Here is a 25,404-nt window from a genome sequence, read left to right as displayed (position 1 = left end):
GAGTACCGTAAAAATGATTCTTCCTCTAAAAAGTTATACTCTCGCTTCATTGAGCTTTATAGCTGATGCTTAAACATAAATCAAATGAAATGTTAAACAACAGGCTTATGAATCGAATACGTGAAGAGTAATTATTACAGACACAACTTGTCTCTGATTATTAACGAAATGACGAAAACGTTCCTTGTTATTGGCGATTCCAGTTATCAGTGAGACATCTGGTGTGAATTGTATGCAAAATTATAAGACACACTCGAGCCGGTGACTGTTCAAATGATTTATGTTTTTAAGACAAAACGACTGTTTAATTGAGATTTATCATTTTAAAAATGACTAAAAATAAGGCCGATAAAACAAGTTGTTATCGTTTTGGCTATAACACGACGAAATATCATAATATCAACTGTTATTTAAACGTATAGTTTTTATGTGAACAAATTAATACAAAACCTACGCATTTTTTCACGCAGATAAAGGCACGGTATAAAATACGTTTACGTAAGGAAAATGAACATCCCCTTGTTACTTTATAAAAAAAATATTTTTTAACATGTTAGTTATTAAAACACATTTTACAATTGCAACTAAAATATAGCGAGAATCACAACTGCCAGTTCCATGGGATACAAACGACACCATCTGAGAGAACGGAATAGTAAGTCGCTATATTTAAATGAATTCCTGTTAAATATGGTGCTAAATCATATTTTTTCTCTAAAAGTCTTTCGCAGCATTTGATCATTAAATCTGGTGTTACGTTATCGTCTTTGTGAAGAGTAAATAGTTTAAACTCGTCAATACACTGTTGACGTAAAGTGCGCTCGACGTATTTGTTACTAAAAAAAAATTTTTAACATACTGTGATATAAATACTTATACTTACTTTTTGTAAACGTTCATTTTTTCCTTGGCTTCATCTAAATTACTTGTAATAAAAGTTACTAGTAGGGCTCCAGGTAGTGAAGATGGAACTATAAATTGACCAGTTGGGGAAACCATTAAAGGTCCAGCTTCACTAAATATAAATATTTTTAAAAAATAATACATAAAATACCAATAAATTATTACGTTTCAACTACAATTTCAAATTCTTCTAGTGACTGTGGCCACTGCTTGGGAAATCCTCTTTTGCCTTGGTAATCACTAAGGGAAGTTGTGATTTGTTGCAGATTTCTCTCATATTCTCCTGCCAGAATTTTTGGCATAAATTTTCTACAAAGTTCCAAATTGAAATACTAAATTGATAAGAACTACGTCACTTACCTTCTACCTACTTTAATTCCACGTAAGACTTGTGACACTGACTTTTCAAAACCAGGAATCCTAAATAATGTTTGGTCATGTTTTCTAACATTTTTAATTAGCTAGTTTAGAAAATTATTATTAAATAAATTGTTTATCATGTTTTTTACTTACATCAAACCAATTATGCCGAACTTCACCGCTATTTAGCATAATATGTCCTTCTAAACTAATTCCTGTGAAAGGAGCAAATACTAAAGTGCGCCCTTTCAAGAAATGCATAACGTCTGGATGTTGCTCCGCTAGTGACATAAAACTTTGCAAACATCCTCTAAAATGAGTTACATTCCATCCACAATCCCAGCGAATATCTGTTAATTTCCACTGTTTTGAAATTACTTGACGCAAGCGGTCTACTTCTTCTCTTAAGGGTCTATTTGCTGCTAATTTTTCTAAGGCACTTTCATAATTTTTCCTAAGCCAATTTCTTAATTTAAGCGCTTCTTTGGCATTATTAATTTTTTGTCTCATAACAATAGGGCCAAAAACTGGATCATTTTCATTTATTTTGGAAAAATCTATGTTATTGGTATTGATACGAACAGTTTCTTTGGGAGGTGGGGGTTTTGGAATTCTATCCACATATTCAGTGGATAAATCGCAAGTTCTCAAAATTGTTAGCACTGCTTCGCGAATATCACGCTCTCTTATGTATATTTTAATCAAGCGAAATGTACCTAGCAGGAAAATTATGTATCATCTCAATCATCTGGTAATTTATTTTTTAATAATACGAACATTTTACCTTCTTCACATTTTTTATCGCGTAAATAGAACTGTAAATCAATAGGCTTAACCCAACGTTTAGCCTGTAGCATTTCTATAATTGAACTTAGTTGTTTCAGAGAATTTTCATTAATAGCCTAAAACAACCACAGTTCATATTTCTACTACCTCAACCACGCAGTTACCCGTTGAATAGGATATTGTCCAAATAAATCCGGATGAACATTAAAATAAAAGGGTCTCAAAGCCGTTGAGACTTCTGTAGTTGTCAAATGCCTAACGCACGTGATTAACCTGTGATGTACACCGCTAAAAGTTAAACTAATTAGTCCATGACAGTGACAATAAGTGCAGTTAAATTATACCAATATTTTAACGTATGTAACATTTTTAACCATAAAAAATGTATTACCAAAACTACATGACGCAATTATGTTTGGTTATGTTATTGTTATTTGCGCGACGACGTTTGCGCGTTGCGGGTTGCGCCTTGGCCTTGCGCGTTAATGTCAGTCAGCCATCAGTCAAATGGCATCAATTGAATTTCTTTTTGCAATTTTGGCAATTGCAAACTTACGAAACGAAATGTGAGGTTATGTACAAAAAATTTTTGTTTTTGTGCATACACATGTTGAATGAGTTTTTCGTTCGTCATGAAACGTTCCGTTGATTCAGCTAATATTCAAGAACTTTTTAAAGATGACGGTGAACCAGATTCGAAAGGTTAATTTGTTCTAATGAACAAGCTAGAACTACAGACATTTCAAATTTTTAGTTGTTTTGGTTGAGAGAGAAGTAACACCTGGAGGAGTTGCATTGGTTAGCCCTGCTGCTGTGGCTAAGAGGTCTTATATTGATTTCATGGAATTAACAGAAGGAGTTTCAAATGTGTTGTTGATTTTTGTATTTTTAAATTTAATAATGAATATAATTCAATTATAGGTTAGCACAGCAATGCAGTCAAATACTAGAAACAAATTAGAAATAACTGGAAGACAAGTATTGAATCAAATGTTAAATTAAAAAAAATTTTTTTTCTTTAATTCTAGATGAAAAATTTACAAGAATTAATGACAGAAGTATTTGAAGAAACAAAGTTAAGTGTAGAACTTCACAAAGTTGCATGCAATTTTGTTAAAAAGCCTGGACATATCTATCACTTATACCAAAGACCTTCTGGTCAGAAATATTTTGGCATGCTATCACCTGAGGTAATTTTGTTATGAATGTTAGCATTTTAGGAGTTGCATACACATTTTTAGGAATGGCAAATTTCTCCTCATGATTACTTAGGCAGTTATAGATTAGAGGTAGATTTAAGTTGGACACCAGCAACATCAAGCAATGGGAGATATGAAGGTCTTCACTTCCTCAAACAAATGTGTGGTTTACCACACTTGCAGGCCTTAATGTGAAAAGTAAGTTTATTATAAATTGTTAATTTAAAATAATAAAGAGGAATCTATGTAACAAATGTATTTGTTAAAATTAACAAGACTTTAACAATCTTGGGCTTGTAAAAGTTTAAAACCAGCAGTACTCCACTTAAGATAACTTGAACACATCATTGGTACAAAAGAATAGTTACATACTATGTACCAATTTAAGCTGATGACTTAAACTTTATCACAATTTCACTCTTCTAGAACAACTATTATACGTTTATTTGTATCTTCACTATGTGACATTTGTTCGATGAGCTGGAATTTTTTATCATTATGTGAAAGATAAAATAATAGGCAGGCTACTCACAATTTTTAGGTAACCTTAAAGGCTCATTATCTGATATTGTAACTTCATGAGGTTGTTCTCGATAATTATAAATTATGTGTAACATTTTATCTTCTCCTATAGCTGGATCAAAAAATCCTGGCAACTGGCTCTGCAAAATGTTTATTACATTGCTATTTGTCATATTAAAACCAATATTTTACCTTTGTATTTTCATGCATGACAAGCTTACTGTCTTTAACTATGCACTGTACAGGAATTGTTACATCTAAAACTTCATTAGTTACCTCATTGTCACCTTGTTCATTTGGATCTTTAAAAAACAATATGTGAGTTCATACACAATATTACACATACACCAAACACACCTGTAACAATTTTGCCATATATTGCCTTGATAATGACCAGACCTTTTTTATTTTCTTCATCATCTCTTATTCTGGTGTAAGTTGCTGTCATAAGTTCTTGGGCAGCTTGTGCTTCTTTTCTTTTTTCTAACAATTTGTTGTAATTATTTTGTTTGTGCTTTTCAACCTTTTTTGCTTTTTCCTCTTTTAGGAAAGGTTCCACAAAACCCTTTTTTACAACTACATACACTACTAATGGGATGACTGTTGCATAAAATATAGGTGATGGCATTATTTCTTCACATAAATGAATTGGAAAATTATAGACTTGACTGGCCCTTGTCAACCTATGATTATTTACTTATATTCTGTTTCATTAAAAAGAAGCAAACTTGTTTACCTAATTTTTAATTTAACTCCTGATGGTACACCAGCTGTAACAGCAAAAGATAAACTGCTATGTTTAGACACTTTCTTTTCAGCTCCATATTCAACCACACCACCGAATGTACCAACCCTAGTAACAATATGAATTTATAAAATCCTGTGATTCACACAACAAATAAACGTACTTAACGGATAATTTCAATTTCAGTTCTTGATTCAACATTTTTCTTGTATAGTTTAGTGAAATGTATGAATGAGGAAGTCCTACTTGTATTGACAAATTGTAGTGATTAAATTCTATAAAAAAAATAAAACCATGAATAGGATTAATTTACTATATTTCGTTCACTGAAGCTGTATAGTTATAAAATCACGTGATTTTTGCCTGCTTGCTCTTGCTCGATACTGAGCATGGTGTAGGTTTTATTTCCACCAAGACGAAACAGAGATGCAACGATAAAAGAGAGAGCGCATGCATACAGTGAAGCGTTCTATGCCAGTGTCGTGCAGTTAATCTCGGACATTATTTTAGTTCATTCAATAGTAGTTGGCACGCGAAGTTTCACATTTAATAAAGAGATTATTTCAAACCCGTTTAATGATTATCAAAGTGGTTATCCCCAAATTTTTATTAGTTGCGAATTTTAGTATACCACTGAAATCTATTTCTCGCAAGCAGCTGATCACTCACGAGCTACGCGCTGTTCAAAAAGCAAAAAATCATTGTGGTGCAAATGACCTATCTGTCACTGATAATTAATAGGAAATGTCATGAAAAACGTATGTTATTTACACCACAATAGTTCTTTGATTTTTGAACAGCGTTTACGTGGTGTACACGTAATTAATACAATACTTAAGCGAACGGGGTATAAAAAAGTGAATGATTTACCAGTATCCCTAACAATAGAAGTTGAAACCATTGATCTAATTCCTCCATGGTAAGTTAGATATCCCACAGAATGTTTGTCAATTTGCATAGCTAAGGCTGAAAAAAGAACATCAATTTTTACAACTATCAACAGTTTGTGAATTACAACTAACTGGACATTATTCCTGGTCGGATTCCTTCAGGAGTGAATTGTAAAATTGTTCCTCCATTCCAAAAAAACCTTTTAGATAAAGTTCTGAAGCCCTTAAAAGAAATTGTGGGTCCACTTCCTGTGAATAATAAAAACATTATTTGTTAAAATTTATTATAATGTAATACCAGCAGCCATCTCAACCTCAGCCCAACTTTTATGAGAGTAAATGTGCCTCCAACTGAGGTTAACAGCACCTCCTCCTGTACCATTCTGAGTCTGTAACTGTCCTGATAAGGTACAAGTATCTTTCTGAGTTAATGGAAAGTCTACTGACTGAGAAAACTGCATTGAGGATACCTCAATATTTGGAAACCTTTGCAAAAGATCCCTATTAAGATGAAGAATGTTCAAATTAATTAATTAAAGAAAACAATACTAACTGTTCAAATTCATCTTCAAAGAATTCATCTTCATATGGATTAAATAAATCTGTAGCATTAATGGCTACTGTGATATTCCCATTAGGATTAGTCCTTTGCTGTTTACGTCTTTCTGCTCTTTCCTCAGCTAGCTGTTCATATTCAGCTCTAATTTCTGCTGGAGTTTTTGTTCTTTGCACAATTTCCCAACCTTCTGTTTCTAACCCTTTTATTCCCAAAGAGTCATAAATAGCCCTCCTGTGAGGATCAGATAAAATTTCATAAGCTTTTTTTGTTTTATTAAATAAATTTTCAGCTTTAGTTTTTAATTCAGGATCCACATGTTTGTCTGGATGGTACATCCTGCTAAGGCGCCTGTATGCATTGTTGATTTCTTCCCTTGTAGCCTGTAATTAATTATTCAATTCACATGACTGGTCTTTAATATTCATTTTTAGGTTAGAATCTTTAAAATGTATTTTAAATTTTTATATGAACTAAGAAAAATACAATTTCATTCAAAATTAATAAATACCTCTTTTGGAACATTAAGGAAGGAGTAAAAGTCCTCCTCAACCACATTTTCATCGTCGGAATCCAAATCCATGTTTTCTCAGCACAAGGTTCTCCAAGATAAACTTGAACTGTCTAAATTGAACGTCACTTACAAATTTTCATCCAAATTCATGGTAAACTAATATTCATCGGTTGGAACAAAATTAATTTATAAAATATCGGTAAATATAGATTATGTAAACTCATAAATAAAATATTTAAATAAATTATGTGGTTCATTGAAATATAGGCAACCCAACATACGGACATACGGTGTCAATATCGAATGGTGCAATTTTATTTCATGTTGCCACACCTGCAACAGCCATTATATCAAAAATGTTTGACATTTAAACTTGTTTTTAAGGTTATGTTTACGATAAAATACAAAAAAATTAAAAACTACAATAAGAATCATGTCTTCGAGGTCAGAATCAGACAGTGAATCAAACAGAAGTGTGAGTCCTATAACTCAGGGTCCCGCTCCAACTCCTGGCCACGGACTAGATCATTCCGCTTCTAACTCGCCACAGTACACCAGGTCCCAAGATGCGAGTCCCGAGCGAGCTGGAAGCCGTACTTCGCGTTCACGTTCCGGTACTCCCGCGTCTAGTGCCCGATCTCGATCACCTTCCGCCGAATCTAATAAATCTGGAGCGTCGCAAAGGTCGGGCAGTACAAACCGTTCAAGAAAATCAAGATCAAGAAGTGTAGCTTCTAATCGTTCAAGAGGCTCTCAGAGCGGTGAATCAAACAGATCTGGATCGGCAGGATCTCACAAGTCAGGTGCTGCTTCTCAAAGGTCTGGATCAAACAGATCAGAGTCACCTGCTGGATCACGTAGATCACGATCAAGCAGTGCAGGCTCAAAGAAGTCAAGATCTAGATCGGCGAGCCCTGCTAGTAACAGATCCAGATCCAGATCTGGGAGTGTTGCAAGTAACAAATCTGGATCCAAGTCGCGATCACGCTCTAGATCAGGAAGTCCTGCTTCCAACAGATCAAAATCTGTTGAATCAAACAGATCTAAGAGTGCAGGTTCAAATAGATCACATCATTCACCATCCAGGTAATTTTTTGTTATTTATAAACATTATTAACAAACGCGTGCGAAATTTGCACAACGAGGCGAAGCCGAGTTGTGTAATCAGAATCGCACAAGTTGGTTAATGATGCGTTATCACTTATCTCATGTGTATTGTACAATATTTTATCTACGACCGCCCAGAATTTAAAAAAAAATCTTTTTTTACCGAAGTGAGAATCGACAACTGCTAATAACCAAGAATTTAATATATACATAGTAGGTAAAAATTCACAACTGTCTTCATCGGGAGTTTTTTTAACAAACTGCAAAAATTGTGTAATTAGTATTTACAAAAAATGGTTATAAAAATTGTTCTTGTAGTTTATAGTAGATTGTTTTACAAGTAAAGAAAAGTGAAGGTTTACTAGCGAGTGAAAAACGTGTGATTCACGAGCTACGAAACCTTCAGTTTTCTTACGAGTTGGACATGCAATTTTTTTGTGTACCAATGGAAAGGTTTGAATGAAAAAGTAAAAGTGTATCAAATGTTACGAGATGTTTTTCAGCTGAAGAGCTCAAAAAAAGCTTGAAAACAGAATGAAAATATTATGTTGCCATTCTTTTTGCGAAACGTAATAGGTAATTGCATAAATTTTAAAATACATTTTATATTTGTTGCTCAATCAAAACAAAATTCAAACTTCCAAGAGGATTTTCAGCGGTCTGAATCAAGACAACATTTCGTCAACTTCAAGCGTCAACACTTCGGTCAACACATCAACGACGGACTTCCATTCTATTGATACCTCACGTGAATTTTTGTTTCACGATTAAACAACTGCACCATTAACATGATTAATTGAAAAAATAAATCGATCGGATAATTATTTAAAAAAAATATGTGTGACTGCGTTTCTAATGAGTAAAGTGGCACTTTACTTTATTGATTTCTACCTATTAAAATGACTGTTTCCTATTGAGTACACAAAATATATTTATTGTTATCAATTAAACATTTTTATTATTCAATGTGGTTAGATCGCGGTCACCATCACAGGAAAAAGCAGCCGAATCGAGGGACAACAGTAGGTCAAATAGTCCAAATTTACAGATAGATGAACCTGGTTCGCCAGAAAGTGGAAAGGGGGATAAAAGAAAAAGAGATAGTTCAGAAGAAAGAAGTGTTAAAAAGAAAAATAGAGTTATTGATTCTGACAGTGAAGAGGAAGGCAAAGAGGACGGCAAAGGTATTTATTTCATTCATTCATATTATTCATTTTTGTTATTGTGTTGAGTTATCTTGTAGAAGTCAGTGCTGCTGCGATTTTTGGTGATGATGCAGATGATATCAGTAGTGAAGAAGAAAAGGAGGACAGGGTTGAATCAGAAAAAGAAACCCAGAGAAGTGAAGAAGATGAAGAACGACATCATTCAGAATATGAGACTGAGCAAAGACAAGTTGAAGAAGCATGTAGCTCATGTGTATTTTTCGAAAAATTTCAAATTTAATTTTTAGGAGGAAGACAAGGAAAATGAACCTGAGCCAATTCCCGAGACAAGAATCGACGTTGAAATACCTAAAATCAGTTGTGATTTAGGTCGCGACATACATTTTGTAAAATTGCCGAATTTCTTGTCAGTGGAAACACGACCCTTTGATCCAGAAACATATGAAGATGAAATAGATGAAGAAGAAACTTTGGACGAAGAAGGTAGAGCGCGGTTGAAATTAAAAGTAGAAAATACAATAAGGTGGAAAGAAGTTATGGACAAAGAAGGGACTATAAAGAAAGAGTCAAACGCGCGGTTAGTCCGCTGGTCTGATGGTTCCTATAGTTTACATTTAGGTTCTGAAATATTCGACGTATACAAGCAACCACTACAGGTTAGATTTTGGCGCAGATTTGTGAAGTACAAAGCAATAATATTTTTTAGGGTGATCATAACCACTTATTCATCAGACAAGGTACAGGTCTGCAAGGTCAAGCAGTCTTCAGGACTAAGCTGAGCTTCAGACCGCATTCAACGGAAAGTTTCACTCACAGAAAGATGACTTTATCTCTCGCAGATCGTTCACAAAAAACTTCCGGTATTAAAATTTTGTCTCAAGTTGGGGCCGATCCAGATCACGATAGAAAACTTCTTCTCAAAGTAACGAGAACGAGTGCGAATTCAACTCAGTTTTAAGAATTTGCCGGTTACAGAAAGAAGAAGAAAAGCTACGTCAAACGGTCAGGATGAGCAAACCGCGCAGAAAAGGGGACAGTGGAACGAGGTCACACAACAGTAGTGTCTACAGAGAAGAGGACGGAAGCGATGAAGAAGGAGCCATTTCGCTCAATGCAATCAAGAATAAGTACAAATCAGGGGCGGCGACGGCGGCCAAAGGTATTTATATTTTTTTTATTACTCATGCTGGAGAAGTACTATCTTGGCGCACGTTATTGTGTTCGGCAAGTAGCTGTTTGCCGGCAAAGTATGTTAAAATTTTATTAGCGTGCGGAAATTACACTTGTCGCACGCTGTTTGCGGTTTGACCGTTACTTATTTTCAGGTGGAGCAATTTATTCATCTGACGAAGAAGGTTCAGACATAGAAGCGAGAAGAGCTAGAAAACTTGACAAAGCAAAGGTGTTGAAAGATTCAGAATCAAGTGAAGAAAGTGAATAGATAGATAACTTAAGAAGTAGAATTGTAATTATGGACAGAGTGTGTAAGTATTACTGTATAATTTATTTATACTTGCTGCTTACAACTGCATTCTTAAAAAATATTACAAGTAAGTTAATAAAAAATTCTATATTTTAACACACTGTTTCTTTAAAATTGATGTTACGTTTGTATTGAGATCCTATAAAATACAATGGCAACTTATAACCCATTACCAAATATTCAGGTATTCGTTGACGGAGATAGTTGGAGATAGCTTTTGGTGACGATTAAAAACGAAATGTCGACATTTTTTTGATATAGTAACTGATACAGTCTTCAATAAATTTAAACGTGTTAACGTTCATTATCGACAAACAAATTAATTAATATATTTCACTATCTCTAACTTGGTGTTCACACGTTTTTAAATTGGTCATTGATCAGTATGCCACTGAATTTAGTAATACATATTTAGAATATTTTCAAACACGCAGTTCTTTTGCTGCTCACTGTTACGTAAGCATCTAAATATATTTTCGTTTTTGTTTCGCCAAGCATCTGACATTGAAATCCGCAAAGTAAATGCGTCAACTTTCGACGGAAGATGTCTGGGTCTGTTCGGACCCAGATATGCACTAGCTTGACTGTTAGGCATTTGGTAATGTGCGTTCAAACTAATTTGAACGCCCACTGATCAAGCGAGGTTGCCATTCTCACCTGTATAATTGTGAGATTTCCGGGCATCTTCGTTTATATCTTCTTTTTTTTGTATTGTATTCACTGCGTAAATAAAGTTTTTAGACCGCCGTCAGAGGTTAATTTTTACATGCAACAATGTGGGTTGACTGCTTATGTAAAAACGGTAATGGCGATTTTGTCGCAAAAAACGTTTGATTTTATTGGAAACATTATTTTCGTTACATAATTTTGTCTGAGAGAAAAGAACCGTCATTGATCGAGCTAACCCGGGCATGATACTTTGCATTGCGACATTAGAAAATTAAAAACTTATTTTCATTTCAAATGTGCTGTAAAAACGAAATTCTTTAATAGTCCTATAAAAATGGCTGTCAGCTGCCTTACCAAACAACACAATTGTCAACATTTAAACGAAATTACCATTTTAAAATCCGACATTTACGTAATGGGTTACATGTTATTGTTACAGAATGAACACTACTTTATTGCTTAGGCCTGTGGACTTTCATGTGTGTGGCAAGAGTCCCACTTTGGGCAAATGCCTGTCCACATACACTGCATACGTACGGTCTTTCTCCCGTATGAGTCCTTATGTGTTTCTTGAGCGTTCCCTTCACTGCAAAACTCCTTCCACATTCTTTACAGGAGTACGGTTTTTCTCCGCTGTGTATCCTCATATGTATGACGAGCCTTCCGCTTTGATTAAATCGCCGATGACAAACTTTGCACTCGACAGGTTTTTCTCCTGTGTGAGTGCGAATATGTGCTGCTAAATACCCCGATTGAGGAAAATCTTTCCCACATATTTTACACGCGTGCGGTCTTTCACCAGTATGGATTCGTACGTGAGTCATAAGGGTTCCAGGGGCGGCAAAACTTTTATCACACATCTGACACTTGTACGGTTTTTCACCTAAAGTCTTATAAAACTTAAAAAATTGGTTTAAACGAAAGTATATTAACAGACCTGTATGTATGAAGGAGTGTATCTTGAGATATGACATTTGCCCAAAACCTTTTCCACAAACGTTACACAAGAAAGGTTTTTCTCCAGTGTGTATTAGTTTGTGTCGCTCTAAATTACTGTGGAATCGGAAGGTCTTGTTGCAAATGTCGCAGGTACGAGGTAAGTTTCGTTTTTTTATTATGCCGGTTTTGTTCTTTGTAGGTCTTGACTGTGTCTCATCTTCTTTATGATGCGAAACTTTGTGCTGAGCTAATAAACTTTGCGATTTAAATCTAAAATAATTATAAACTTTGGTCTACTGACTTATACAATATTGTCTCGGCATGCGCATTGTATCGATTTAGGTCGTTCCAACTTGCAAAATGTTGACGTTACTACTACAACTATTTTGTTCACTACTTTTAATGTCCACTGATTTAACTTTTGCTGATTTTTACTAATTATTTCTTTTCATGAAGAACTTCAATGAGAACTTTTAAAACAAAACTTTATAATATATACTTACTCTTTTCCGCAATTTTCACATTTGAAGTTTTTTCCATGAACGCTCGCCATATGCTTCCAATAAGAAGCTAATCCTAAACATTCTTCATTGCATTCTTCACAGTTGTAAGATTTTCTTTTTCTTCTATTTTCTCGAATATATGATTCAGATTTTAGTACACTTTCCTAAGATTAAAATAAAATAGTTGTCATACAAAATAAAATAAAAGCATGATTAAGGCCTTACCTTACCTTAATCATGTTGCTGTTGCAACAAATATCTTATGGTAACTCAAAATATTTTTTTTAATATGTAATTGTAAAATCCACTGCAGAAACTTTGACAAGATTAATTTTTATTATGTTACACAGAATTATAACAAAAATGCAGGAACCCACCTTTTTTAAATTGTCCTCATAATTTTCATCATTGCTTTTTACTGAAATACCATCATCTAAAGTGTCAGCCAAAACCATGTTTTGTTCATCCCAACTTGTGGCTTCTACTGTGAGCTTATGATCTAAATTAAAACTTGATTTTACATCTTCATTTTCAAAATTTGTGTCTACTTGTACTATAACTGGAGCTACTATACTAATACAATTTCTTAATGTAGTGTCTGACTTTTCACACATCCTCTTAAAGCAAAACGCTTTACGAAGCTCTTCAATGCAATTTAAACATATATTTTCTGGTAAACCATCATCTTTAAATATCTGAAATTTTTCTTTAAATTCACACTTCCATCCAATTACATTTTGAAAATTTACCGTGACTGACGCACATATCATTAACATATCACACAAAGTTAATTGCTCCTCTAGTATTGGTTCCATGCTAAATATCGGTTTTATATTTATATTTTGAGATAAACAGGTTCTACAAACATTGGAACAATTCGTTAAACTCATTTTTATAATAGTTCATTAAAAAAACTTCTTTGCTCACAAGAACAAAGTTTTTGTATGTATTACATAACCTCCAAAAAGTAACACCTGATCTTGTGATTGATATTGACAACTTCGTATATGAAGGAGGATTTGAAGTTCTCTCTAAATAAACTCTTGTCTTCTTGCAATAATACCCAAAGGTTGCTCTCAAATGGTTAAACAAAAAACAGAAATGTTTACATCTTTTCCTTACACTTAAGTTAGTAAAAAAATTTTCTTTGAATGTTTTGCGAGGTGAGCACGCCAATTTAAATAAAAACTTAAAATATCTATACTGATTTTAATAAAACTAAAAAAAGTAGATCAATGTAACTTTTTTTTCAAGTGTGTTGTACACAAAATTTTGCAGTTTTGTAATAAAACAACAAAAAAACAAAACAATAGGCTTTAATGACTCAAAATTAATTCACTTACACAAAAATATACATAAACTCATAAACACATAACAAGATTTACAATGGTAAGTACCCTAAAAACTTACAACAATAATTTTAAAATAAAAAAGTATCACGCTCGGATTTGTAAGGCACAGTATAATTAAAATTGTTAAAAACACATGATAAGTTGTACTATATGATTAGTCATACAAAATTTGGATTGTGTAGATACAGTATGAGTGATAAGTGTTTTAAACACTTCATAAGGCAGCATCTTGCATTTGCACCGTTTTCGTCACGTGGACATTTTCCAATTTCAATTACAATACAAGTGAAGAAAAATTTTCAATGGCAAAAAAAAACTACAACCACATTTCTGAACTGTTCAATAACTGAACATCATTGCAATAAATTAAAGTCATCAGACGAATAATTTCAGATTCGCGATCGAATTAGTTACAAAGTGGAAGACTGAAAAATGTTTAGTTTTAAAACGAAAAAAAAAAATCCTAAATTCGTTTTTTCTCAGTTAAAAGTATTACAACAAACGGTATAACTTTTCTTATCTTTTACAAAGATAGCGATTTTCACTTAAAATTAAATAATTTGCACTGCATATCACGACAACAAAAAGTTCATGAGCAAATATTTACTTGTAATGACTTCCTACATTACTGGGGATTCTTTGACAAAACCATGTGTCGAACTTCATCTGGCAGCTTCTCAGGTTCTGTTAAGATTTCTGTCTTTGTGCTCAGGTACTTCAAAGAATTAAGAACCACTAAAAACTGCGTTGTGCTCAAATTCAAAACTAAAATCGTAACACGTTACCTGGGCGGAGATCCACGAGGGTACAGTGTTGTTCTATCCATAAAATAGTTGACCTATAGAGATCTTCCAGGCTAGACGTGGACACAAAATTATTGAAAGACTCTAAAAGAGGCCTAAACAACAGGCTGAACTGAAAGACGAAATTAAGGAACAGTGCATAAATAATACTTTGGAAATTAAAACGTAAAAAGAGGATACGATCCAGTATTTCCAGTTCTCCATTGTACGCTTTTTGACATACTCATCAAACATTTCCTGCATTTTACTGTCTCTTCGCCGCGATACTGGCGCCCCCGTCGCAGGTAACATCGACTGACAATTACTAAAAAGTCACTGATTAATAATTTTATGTCAGCTTTGATAACCCTATACCTTATTGAAGTATTCAGTGTTTCTATCTGTTGCCGTAGACATTCCATTTCTTCATTCAGCTGATTTCGTTCAGATCTTAGCTGCCGTATATATTCTGCGCCCTTTTGCAGCATTGCCGCTTTGCTTAACTGTAAAGAAAAATCAATTTCGAGATGCGGTGCGTACATTACTTGATTTCACGTAATGTACCTTAGCATTAGGATTCTGATTAAGATGTGGTATAAGAGAGTGTATCATATCAAAACCATTTTTGATATTATAACGTCTTTTTTGTTCGGCATGTATATGACCCACCCTTCTTTGATCCCTATGCGGAGTGTCTCTGTTGGGTGAGCCCATTGAACCTTGTGATGAGGTAGGTGAGTTAACATTTTGTGAGCTGTCCAACACTGGACTATTTGAACTACTGAACGAATTTAACAACAACTACAACAACATACGCTCGAAACGATCCCAATCAATTCAACTAGAACTTACTGAATCACTAGAAGGTGACTGAACGGCGTTAATATTAACCGGAGTTGTGATAATTAAAGCTGTAGGAGCAGGTGACGGTTGAGGCAGAATCGGTATGGGACTGCTTTCTTCCTTTATTCGAACCTGCTTTGATAGTTGATCGTGTGACGAAACGGCACCTTGATTACGACCGAACATGTTTTCGTTGTCAGTATCTGTAGAAATCGAGCGATACTTTAAAAAAAAGATTAACTGTAACACGATTATTACTCGTTAACAATTGCGTAAGCAAAGATGGATCGCTAACTGCGGACATTAACGGTGGACGCCTCACGGGTTCTCTTGTATTAGATCGAGATCTCTGCCTGCCCCTGGGAGAGCTCCTCGCGCGCGTCTCTGTTTTATCTTCTTTCTGTTAAAAAGAAACCGCATCTAATTTTTTTCTTGCGATGTTTTATAATGATTTCTTTTCAACGATAATCATTAATACTGTTCGTTAGTGTGAAAATAAGAAAATTAGTAAAAGAAAAATAAACTTACAGAAAAAGAGTGGCTAGTGTTGTACTGAGAATGTGCAGAGTGTATGGGATGCATCATGCGGGGTACCTGTGATGTAAACTTCAAATTGGGTACAGCTGGGGGCGTAAATTTGTAACCCGTAGATTGTCTTTGATCTGGAGATTGATGAGACAATTTGAATTGTTGTAAATCTTGTTGTTGCGGAACTATCTGTTGTTGTTGCTGGGAAATTATTTGTTGTTGCTGTTGTTGTTGCGGCTGTTGCTGCAATTGTTGTTGTTGCAGCTGTTGCAATTGTTGTTGTTGTTGTTGTTGTATGTGTTCTTGAAGAGGTACTGCAGATAAAGTCAATTTTGTAAATCCAATTGAGCTGTCACTTTATTTTATGTACAGGTAATCATTTTTATTTAGTGACTTATTTTGACCAAGATCTTTCCACCAGCTGGGTACATCAAAACTAATCTTTTGCACAAATGTGCAATTTTTTTTAAATAATAACAAGTCAAAAATGACATATCTAACGAAGAGAAAACATAGACCCTTATCATTATCCTGCTACTTGATTCTGACGTCACCATTTACTCACTTGATATCCTGTCATTAAGACACATGTTGGAGGTTTGCATAGTTTGCTCCGTGTAGCTCGTATACATATTGTTGACGGATTTGGCGTACATGCTGGCATGTACATGCCCTTGACTTAATTTAACGTGTGTTGGCGACATATTCTTATGGCATTTAGCATTTTTCGAGATCACGGGTGAATGGTACGATGGCGGCTGCACCTGTTGAGGTACATATTGACTTACGACCGGCTGTATCATTGTGTTGTACAGGTTTTGTTCAGACGATGATGATCGAGTTTCTTGCTGTATTGATTTTTCTGACGGCATCTGAGATATGCTCACCCCTTGTTGGTACTGAGCCGTGTTTTGAATAGTATTCATCTACAATTTGGAAACGTGACTCATCGTTACTATTAATGTTACGACAATAATCACTTGTAAATTTGAGCCAGACGGCATCAGATCCAATTCTGAATAATTCCATGTGGTGTTCGACGTTTGTTCTTCCGGAACAGTTGGAAGCTTACATGTCATGAATTCTGTTACAAAAATAAACTGTCAGAGAAAAGTCAATTAATACTGAAGGATAAATAGAAACCTTGAAGAGGTTCGAATGTGTCCATGTAATCGTCAAGGTTGGGTTGGAGGGGTCCTAAACTAGGTTGTATAAAATCGGCAAGTCCGGCTTTAGCTGCACAGAAAAATGAACTGTCGAAATTAAATAAACTCTAAACTTTTACATAGAAATACCTATCTCTCGTGAATCTGGAAAAACAAAAGGCTGATTTGTGATGGTTGAAAATAATGTGTCGCTCATTAACCCCATATAATCCTCATCGACTAGCATATGCATGTTTTCTGAGCTTTGTGAGTTCCACGTTAATAAATCTACATCGCTTAGCTAAAATCAAATCGTAAATGATTTTATAAAATTGGTTACGTTGAAGCACGGCGTGCTTAATTATAACCGGCCTGTTCAAAAGTGTAGCAGAGCGCTAGTAAACGGGCGCTTTTTGGGGATATTATCTTAAGTTTTTGTCACTGAGAATGTTTCTTGTTCAAATGACATTTTTTTGTTCGACACTGTCAGAGAATTTTCTCTTGTGTGAACGGATTTTGATAAATGTCACAGCTTCTCAAAACGAAACGTCAAGCTAATTTTAAAGATTTTAAGCGATTTGGGGCCTTTAAGGGGCTCGTCGAACAAAAAAAAGTTATATTCAACTCGTTCGTGTGTAAATTTGGCTTTTTTGGCACTCATGGGCCTTAAAAACGCTCTTTTCACTCGCGTTTTAAACTGGCCCACGAGTGCCAAAAAAATCCCAATTTGCACACGAACTCGTTAAATAAACTATGTACTATTAAATTTGAAGTCAAAAAACTCATTATTTTTTGCTGCTTTTAAATTAAATTCGCGATTTTTCCTTATTGTTCCTTGTTTTAGTGTTGTTATCATTTTTTGTTATATTGCGTATATTTTTAGTGAAGCGCCCGTTTTGGCGGAAATTGGCTCTTTCTCGGAAACATTTACATAATGCATTTTTAATGAAATGAACAGGCCGGTTATAATACAGCAGGTCGTGCGTTGGAAGATATTGTACCATTTCGACGTCGTCTTTCACTGATTGCCCAAGTGCGTGATTTCGATAGAACATTCGCCATTTTTTGTATTCTGCCGTTACCGCTGCTAACTTTCGTTTCCAATATTTCCCTTCCAACACAACGGCCTAAAAATTACGCACTTAAAGAAACTGCATGCAAACAGAGTTATCCTGATCGTAGTCGTCTTTACATTTGTAAGTTACAAATGAGACAATGTTTCTACATAGCTTTGTACATACAGTTTCTGCCAGCATTTAAATTAATATTAATCAAAAAGAAATGTCTGAGACAGGTTGGAGAATATGAAATATACAATATCGACCTATTAATTATATGAAATAAAATGAGGAAAAAAAATAGTACAGACGAAAATCATGTTTACTACATTTGTGATTAAAATTACATATGTAATACGAGTATTAAAAATTTTGACCCAATTGGTAGGTTAATTTACAAATTCCATCAACAAGAAGTCTATACCTTATGAAATCTCTCGTTAACGCATACATGGTATCTTTTAATTTGTGTTATATGTATAAGAAACTCTCCATGAATACGATTAAATAACCTAATTTTTGTTTGTTTCTTTTTTTACATTGAGTAAGTAACAGATATTATACAATTCTAATTGCATTGCAATAACATGTTAAATGAATGGTAAAAATATTCTATCAAATAAAAATTACGTGGAATTTGTCTCAGGAAAAAGTTATAGTGCGAGTCAAGGTCAATTTAATTTTTTTTAAAGAACCATCATTTTTCGATCGTTTTCACGTTATGACGTCATCAAATGACAATGGTCTGAAAAAAATCCATCTTTACAAATAAGACTGACTAATTTTATCAAATTAGTTTTAGACTTTACACTCACTGTACCTATATAAAATAAAAACTGCACACAATTATAATCTAAATATGAATTTTTGCACTCAGTTTTGTTTAACTTAGATAATTTTAACAGAAATGTAAATTTACTTTTTAATCTAATTTCTGGTAAATGGAATACTGCCAATTATATAATTAATTGCAAAATTATAATTTATGCATACTCCAAATTTGCCTTGTGCACCTGTATTAATGCAAAATATGTATTATCAGTTGCTCCAACTTTCCAAATTGTTTGTTAGATAGTGGAGTTACACAAATCCAAACAAAGATAAATAATGTTAACAATAGATTGTGATATAATTCCTGTTTGCAATATTTACTAGTTAATACATAACATCTCCATATATTTACCTCAGGCTTGTTATGTGTATCCACATCAAGGGGAGAGGCAAACTGACAAATTAATGTATTTTCTTTTTTTATGACTGTAACAAAAAATATACTTAATCATAATATTTACAAAATCAAAAATAACCTACACTGCAAATGCCAGCATCTCCAAATTACATTGTTCAGTCTGATCTTGTCCTTCCACCTCAACCTTATACCCCGAAATCGATTCCATTTAGGTGATGTTAATTTTTGCCTAGAAACAGCATTCACCAAAAAATATACATTATGTAAACAAACAATTAACTAACCTGTAGGCCAAAGACATGCATTGAAAAAGTTTGGCAAGGCTGGTGTCTATCGACAACTGTTGTTGATGATTTCTGTTGTTGACATCTATGTTAGATCCATGTGTGAACTGTTTGACTGGTACAATAGTGCTGTTGGCATCTGCAACTTCAGGTATTGGAACAGCGACTTCGTCTTCATCATCTTGCTCTTCAGCCTCAAACGTTGAGACCATAAACTGTCCAGAATGTATAGCCTCTCTTTCACGTTTGACTTGTGTTTCCAGGGTTTGAACAGCATGCATCTTTCATAAATAACGCGAGTACAATATTGTGGATGGTTGAGGACAACGACGCACACGAGTGACTACACGAGATGTCGTTATCAAACACAGAAAGATCAAGGACTGATTAGAAGGGTCATTCGTTAAATACGAAACATCGCATTGAATATTATATACTTTTCCATAAATAACTACGCTGATAACTTGACACATGTATGAAGTTTGTAGTTATGACATTTCGAGAGTGACAATCTGCCAACTGTATCAATAAGCGAAGGCATGTCAAACCTGGCATCTGGAGGCTTAAATGTCAATAATCCCAAATATGTTGTAATTATAACTTTGTTGGATTGTAACTGTGCGTAATAACTACCATTCGTTTCGGTCCTATGGCTAAAATTAGTAAAATAAATTAGTAAACATTACGCCCCTTAGGGAATTTATGTTCCAACAGTTTGTTGTTTATGCAAATGTTGACAACGGTGACCTTGAATTAAGCGCTTCGAGTCGCAAAACAACTAATTAAAGAGTAACGTTTGGAGATAAGCATGTTTAATACCTGGATTAGCAAATCTTGAAATCAGTAAAATAAACAAGAACAATGTGTGAAATTTTTTCAAGGTTTATCACGATTTTCAAATGCATCTAATTTGAAAAAAATATAAATAAAAATCCAAGCAAAGCAAAATTCGCCAACAACTCGACAATACTCTGTTAACTAAAGCTAGATCTAGATCATGAGATAAATGTTTAAAGAGTTTCATGTCAATTAGTTTCGAAGCTGTAAGGGCTCAAATGTTACACATTTGACCTAATTTGGTTTTTATGGGCTAGTGAAATTATTTTGAAAGATTATTATTATTAAAAATCCTCATGTGTTTGGGGAGGAGAATCATTTCAGCGCCTATCTAGATCCCCAGATCCCTATCTTTCTCCTACATTTTTTTTTTCTGTAGGGGTTTGTGAAAACTGAATTACAGAACAATTTTAAATCAAACGACAATGAACGGGGTTTTCGAGATAGCTCGTTCTATAGATGGGAAAATGCAATATTAAGTGCAATTACATTTCTCATATCATACTTTCAACAAATGGTTATTGATTGATAAAATTAAACAGTGGTGCACATAGAAAAATATATTTTTCAAATAATATTATCATATATATTCAAGAACAATATGTTTATATGTAAAACATTTTTACAATCAAAGTACAAGATTTTTGGTATGTAAAAGGAAGAATAAAACCTAATAAGAGAAGACTACTAAATCTACTCCAAATTATACTACCGACAGTAAAAATTCTAATTTTCTAGTATAATATCACTTTCTTAGAAGTATTTGGAATTACATTGGAAGGCTTAGGAATTAAACAAATTTACAAAAATTATTACTTTTCAAAATTACAATAATTAAATTACAAATGCCACAAATAATATTTTCACTTTGTTGGTAAATTTTGATAGTTTTAGATATTTCGACATTTTACATAAAAAAAATACTTTCCAACGACAAAACACTTTGGTATAAATTACCTAATATATATTTAAAAATGTGCTTTTTATTATTTTCTTAACAATATAATTTGTAAAACAGTATAAAAAGAATGTTAACGATAATAATAAAATTACAAGTCTTTTATTTACATAATAAATAAATTAATAAATTAACATTTTCTCTTTTTTACAAAATTCAAGACTGCTTGGTTTTGTTTTCACAAACTGTATCCATCACATGATTTGAATTTAGATTTTCGCCGCTCTTTGCCGAAATGCACGTTTGCAGATCTTTTATAAAAGTAAGTTTGCTTTTTAAGAAACCCAATAAATTGCAGATTATTTCGCTTGGTGTTTCATATTCATTAGGTACGATACCGTCGACGCTCGACTCAAAGTACGAAAATAATGGAAACCATACTTTGGTTCTTGTGGAATCCCTCTGCATAAGCGCCTGGTTGTTAGATAACGTATGATAGTACAAAAACAAACGACTACTGATGTAGAAGGCTACGAAAACGTCAATCGAGTAGTGTTCGTGAGCGGCTAATATAAAAAATATTCCGAACATGTTCATCATCCAAGATAGAGTGTGGAGATAATAAATATGCCTTGGTGTATCTGAAATGAATTGCGTTAGTGCCGAACTTGAATCAAATATCTGCTGATTTACATTCAGTAATAAAAAAATTTAGCATCGTTAGAGCTACTGTATGACCGCTAAACATGTAATCGCCACAAGTTCGAACTCCTTGTATTGACATTCCGGCACCCCTCCATATAACATAAGCCTGCGATAATTTGGTGGCCAAATCACCGAAAACTGACGAACTTTGGGCGGTATAGTTGCGGGGAGTGCATTGAAGATGGGCACCAGGTACACTTAGAGATGTTATGAGCATAGTGACACAACGGAGAAGGAAAACCGTTCCGGAAAGAGCGAAGAATCTACGCATCAATATAAACCTGTAAAAAAACGAAACTAAAATATAAGGATCCCCAATTATAATATCCCAAAGTTAGACATACATTTCAGATGTTATGGTAGTTCGGGTAAGACAAACTTGTGAAATACGACTGTACGTACAAACACAGTCTCTCAGTTAAAAAATTCGTAAGTGGAATTTTGTCATTTAAAATTATTGCACAAAATCTTGGATAAAAACACTAAAAAAGTTCTTCATGAGTTTAATGAAATTCAATTACATTTCATGTAAATACAAGCTTTTTTGGTTATTGTTATTAACACCGGTACGAATACCGGCGATTTTTAAATTAATAAAAAAAAAGTTTCATTGTTATATAAGTTATTTTATACCAGACGATATGAGAAAATATGATTATAAATATCATTTTTAAAATATATCATTTACTTATTGGATTGACTGCAAAATTAATTTTTTATTGCAGCAAATACAAAACAAATGAAGAATTAAAATGATTTGAGAATTAATCGGTATAACGTCTTGCTATGTTATCTACATGTAATTGAAAAAAATAACGATTAGCATCCTTCACGTTTTTATCTATTGATTTCAATTTGAAAATTATCATCTTAAAGAGCTAGGAAGTTTTTACCACTTGAAAATAAAATTAGATGTGTGTATCATATTTTTTGTTCATACAATATGCATTAGTTTGATTTAGCGAAAGATATTAGGAACATGTACGCTTTTGTCACAAAATTTGAAAATTATAAAAATTATATTTTTTATTATGACCTGCTGGAGTAGCATAATAAAACAAGCTACTTTGAACGTCTTTTTTTATGAATTGTTAACAGCATATGATAAAATTTTATTTTTTTAACAGTTGGAATCAAGGTCTTATTATACTGTTGTTGATAAACATTTTCATGGGAATGCGTAGCTTATACGAGTACGTTACAACCATATACGTTGTTTTGATAACGTTTATACTGAGAATTATTTATGATTTTTTAATTTTCTGTTAACGTCATGGATAACTTTTGACATAAAGAACGGTATATGGTTATGTGAAGATTACATTTACGTGTGATTTATTTATGACAATATTTTGTGGGTGGCAGTTTATTGAAAATTCACAGAAATGCTTCACAAGCTAAAGATTAATTGGAGTTATGTAATACAGTTACAGCAAGCAAAGACGAAATATTTTAATAATACATATAATAAAAAATACGTAGTTTTCGTCTTTATCAATTAACAATAAAAAAAAAACTGATAGAAGAAGTCAACTTAATATTTTATTAAATTCATTTACTTTTTCTAATTTTAATAATTATATTACATACTTGTAATTATGTAACCAGTACAGTTTTGCTTAAATTAGACAAAATATAAAATTCATTGTTCTTTTACTTAATAAAATAAAATATACATTTTCAGGGATGAATTAAATTACCAAGGATGATTTAAGACATTTTGATGTGTAATATTTTGTGGAAAATATACACAGCTAAGAAATATTTACAACCTTCTTTACACAAGTCCAGATGAAGGACATTCAAATAGTGAAAAGTAAATGTACATACAATATTTGCATATAATTATTATTTCTACATATAAAAAAACAGAATGGTAATCATTATTTTAAAGTCAACTCCATGTTTTTTTTTGACCTACAAAAATTGTTAACCAATTATTATCAAGATGTGTCACATTTAGACTTTGAATTATTTATCATGTAAGTTTAAATATGCATGCAATGTTTATTTGTACAATAAATTAACTTTGTCATAACAGCTGAATTGGTAAAATTAAATTTTAATAGTATCTTGAACTTAAAAAAAGTAACATACCTGTGTTTATGGAACAAGAGTACAACTAACCAAATGGAAAACAAAAATGTTCCTGTTACTTCACACATATCAAAAGCCCATGGTATATGAGGAACATTATCCAAAAAGATATCAGGAAGTGGAGGATATTTCTTCATATCAGGGACTCTATCATGTACTATTACCATCACAAATGCAGTAATCCATGTAACTACTACTACATAACAAAAACTAAGAAATGCTTTGGTCTTTTCTGCTGGCAGTCTATGTATCCGACCATCTTCTGAAATTGGTGGTGAAACCCTTTCAGATTCACTATATTCACTGCACTCATTTTTACTAAAATGAGGCTGTGGAGCATATAAATTTACGCTAGGAATTTCGAGCAGGCCCATATCTAGTAAAATATTTTGGTTGTCCCTTTGCAGAGATTTGCATGATATATAAAGGCATTTCCTATCTCTCAATGTGAGGGTGCTGAGGGGTTCTGTGGCGAAGTCATGTTCGTTCAAGACAAGAAGACATTTACCGTTCAGTTGATTTTGATGGCATAATATTTTAATAACGGTTTCGTCAAAACCTTCTTTTCTTAACCACACTTCTGTGTCACTCACAGTCCACTCCATCACCGGAGGCTCCGACATACTGGCGAAATTTAAATCACACCACTGTTATCTGCTCATTATTACTATACTAATTTGTAGTTAATGGTACATGAATTTTAACAAATGAAATGAACTTGTGACTAACCTACACGTGACGTTTGGCGTTTCTTGACACATTTTTTTTATTTCCGATCATCCGATCACACCATAAAAACATTCAGCAACTAACGCCACCTTACGGGTAAATTCACTGTTTGTAACAGTAACCTTGTATGGATACATACACTTTGAATTAGATGACGCCATTTGCGTTTTTTATGTTTTTAAATAATTGGAGCAAGTTAGCAAGATTTCCAAATATTCAAGGTTACCGACGTATCGGCGATTTCTAATAAAACAATACGACAACCTACTCGCTACATCCATCTTTTTCTTGATCACATTGTACAGCATCAGAAAACGCAAAGTACGATTTTCCTGTTCGTTACTCAATGGTAACGCGTAGCGCAACTAATGTCAGATGAACAGATTTATTCCGATTATGTAAGAATGTCCCTCTCAGGTTAATTTTGTACCACGTCCATCTTTCGTGTAATAAAATCCGCTACAGAAATGTTACAAAACACTAAAACAGATCGCTCAGTAATTGAAGGGCAAACGCAAACCATATCCATTTCGTCGACCGGAAATATGGGCCCCAGAACAAGCACTTGATTTTACGCCCCCAAATAAAATCAATGCTTAAATCGAAATACCTGTA

The 25,404-nt window shown here is 33.5% G+C and overlaps 7 protein-coding genes across 9 annotated transcripts; 2 read left to right on the top strand and 5 right to left on the bottom strand.

The window, feature by feature from the left end:
* Nucleotides 1-489: 489 nt before the first annotated feature.
* Nucleotides 490-2,529, bottom strand: LOC138130103 (T-cell activation inhibitor, mitochondrial). Its single transcript, XM_069046475.1, has 8 exons — nucleotides 2,394-2,529; nucleotides 2,214-2,337; nucleotides 2,048-2,165; nucleotides 1,417-1,979; nucleotides 1,264-1,364; nucleotides 1,069-1,212; nucleotides 884-1,015; nucleotides 490-836 (listed from the first exon to the last, which is right to left on the bottom strand). Exons 1-8 carry the CDS (start codon nucleotides 2,414-2,416, stop codon nucleotides 602-604), a joined length of 1,440 nt encoding a protein of 479 aa, XP_068902576.1. The 5' UTR covers nucleotides 2,417-2,529; the 3' UTR covers nucleotides 490-601.
* An 80-nt stretch (nucleotides 2,530-2,609) lies between these two features.
* On the top strand, nucleotides 2,610-4,823 carry LOC138130109 (uncharacterized protein C1orf50 homolog). 2 transcript variants are annotated; one of them, XM_069046484.1, is made up of 6 exons: nucleotides 2,610-2,751; nucleotides 2,804-2,916; nucleotides 2,971-3,027; nucleotides 3,078-3,239; nucleotides 3,291-3,446; nucleotides 4,589-4,823. In XM_069046484.1, exons 1-5 carry the CDS (start codon nucleotides 2,664-2,666, stop codon nucleotides 3,441-3,443), a joined length of 573 nt encoding a protein of 190 aa, XP_068902585.1. In that variant the 5' UTR covers nucleotides 2,610-2,663; the 3' UTR covers nucleotides 3,444-3,446; nucleotides 4,589-4,823. The 2 variants fall into 2 exon arrangements, with proteins under 2 accessions (XP_068902585.1, XP_068902584.1); XM_069046483.1 differs by lacking the exon at nucleotides 4,589-4,823 and adding an exon at nucleotides 4,318-4,505.
* On the bottom strand, nucleotides 3,490-6,732 carry LOC138130098 (dnaJ homolog subfamily C member 11). Of its 2 annotated transcripts, none has more exons than XM_069046467.1 (11): nucleotides 6,473-6,732; nucleotides 5,959-6,344; nucleotides 5,704-5,906; nucleotides 5,538-5,654; nucleotides 5,386-5,481; nucleotides 4,679-4,790; nucleotides 4,507-4,623; nucleotides 4,128-4,453; nucleotides 3,963-4,072; nucleotides 3,781-3,910; nucleotides 3,490-3,728 (listed from the first exon to the last, which is right to left on the bottom strand). In XM_069046467.1, the coding sequence occupies exons 1-11, from the start codon at nucleotides 6,542-6,544 to the stop codon at nucleotides 3,706-3,708; spliced, it is 1,692 nt and encodes a 563-aa protein (XP_068902568.1). In that variant the 5' UTR covers nucleotides 6,545-6,732; the 3' UTR covers nucleotides 3,490-3,705. The 2 variants fall into 2 exon arrangements, with proteins under 2 accessions (XP_068902568.1, XP_068902569.1); XM_069046468.1 differs by having other exon boundaries at nucleotides 5,704-5,891.
* Nucleotides 6,733-6,814: 82 nt separating this feature from the next.
* Nucleotides 6,815-10,327, top strand: LOC138130097 (another transcription unit protein-like). The gene is made up of 7 exons (XM_069046466.1): nucleotides 6,815-7,561; nucleotides 8,558-8,766; nucleotides 8,826-8,986; nucleotides 9,036-9,404; nucleotides 9,455-9,670; nucleotides 9,724-9,907; nucleotides 10,074-10,327. Exons 1-7 carry the CDS (start codon nucleotides 6,909-6,911, stop codon nucleotides 10,187-10,189), a joined length of 1,908 nt encoding a protein of 635 aa, XP_068902567.1. The 5' UTR covers nucleotides 6,815-6,908; the 3' UTR covers nucleotides 10,190-10,327.
* Nucleotides 10,232-13,495, bottom strand: LOC138130105 (zinc finger protein 260-like). The gene is made up of 5 exons (XM_069046478.1): nucleotides 13,092-13,495; nucleotides 12,720-13,037; nucleotides 12,343-12,506; nucleotides 11,838-12,109; nucleotides 10,232-11,783 (listed from the first exon to the last, which is right to left on the bottom strand). The coding sequence occupies exons 1-5, from the start codon at nucleotides 13,230-13,232 to the stop codon at nucleotides 11,353-11,355; spliced, it is 1,326 nt and encodes a 441-aa protein (XP_068902579.1). The 5' UTR covers nucleotides 13,233-13,495; the 3' UTR covers nucleotides 10,232-11,352.
* Nucleotides 13,496-13,642: 147 nt separating this feature from the next.
* On the bottom strand, nucleotides 13,643-20,163 carry Mondo (MLX interacting protein mondo). Its single transcript, XM_069046465.1, has 16 exons — nucleotides 19,524-20,163; nucleotides 19,362-19,468; nucleotides 19,234-19,307; nucleotides 17,994-18,119; nucleotides 17,143-17,293; nucleotides 16,991-17,083; nucleotides 16,828-16,931; nucleotides 16,413-16,773; nucleotides 15,848-16,161; nucleotides 15,578-15,719; nucleotides 15,329-15,522; nucleotides 15,041-15,277; nucleotides 14,852-14,979; nucleotides 14,678-14,801; nucleotides 14,480-14,609; nucleotides 13,643-14,429 (listed from the first exon to the last, which is right to left on the bottom strand). The coding sequence occupies exons 1-16, from the start codon at nucleotides 19,802-19,804 to the stop codon at nucleotides 14,320-14,322; spliced, it is 2,676 nt and encodes an 891-aa protein (XP_068902566.1). The 5' UTR covers nucleotides 19,805-20,163; the 3' UTR covers nucleotides 13,643-14,319.
* A 742-nt stretch (nucleotides 20,164-20,905) lies between these two features.
* LOC138130104 (ceramide phosphoethanolamine synthase-like) lies at nucleotides 20,906-25,368 on the bottom strand. The gene is made up of 3 exons (XM_069046477.1): nucleotides 24,061-25,368; nucleotides 21,952-22,244; nucleotides 20,906-21,899 (listed from the first exon to the last, which is right to left on the bottom strand). The coding sequence occupies exons 1-3, from the start codon at nucleotides 24,681-24,683 to the stop codon at nucleotides 21,475-21,477; spliced, it is 1,341 nt and encodes a 446-aa protein (XP_068902578.1). The 5' UTR covers nucleotides 24,684-25,368; the 3' UTR covers nucleotides 20,906-21,474.
* Between the last annotated feature and the right edge of the window lie 36 nt (nucleotides 25,369-25,404).

The sequence above is a fragment of the Tenebrio molitor genome, chromosome 5 (assembly GCF_963966145.1).
Source record: "Tenebrio molitor chromosome 5, icTenMoli1.1, whole genome shotgun sequence".
In the NCBI taxonomy this organism is placed as follows: Eukaryota; Metazoa; Arthropoda; class Insecta; order Coleoptera; family Tenebrionidae; genus Tenebrio; species Tenebrio molitor.
This window is presented reverse-complemented; position numbering and strand designations above follow the sequence as displayed.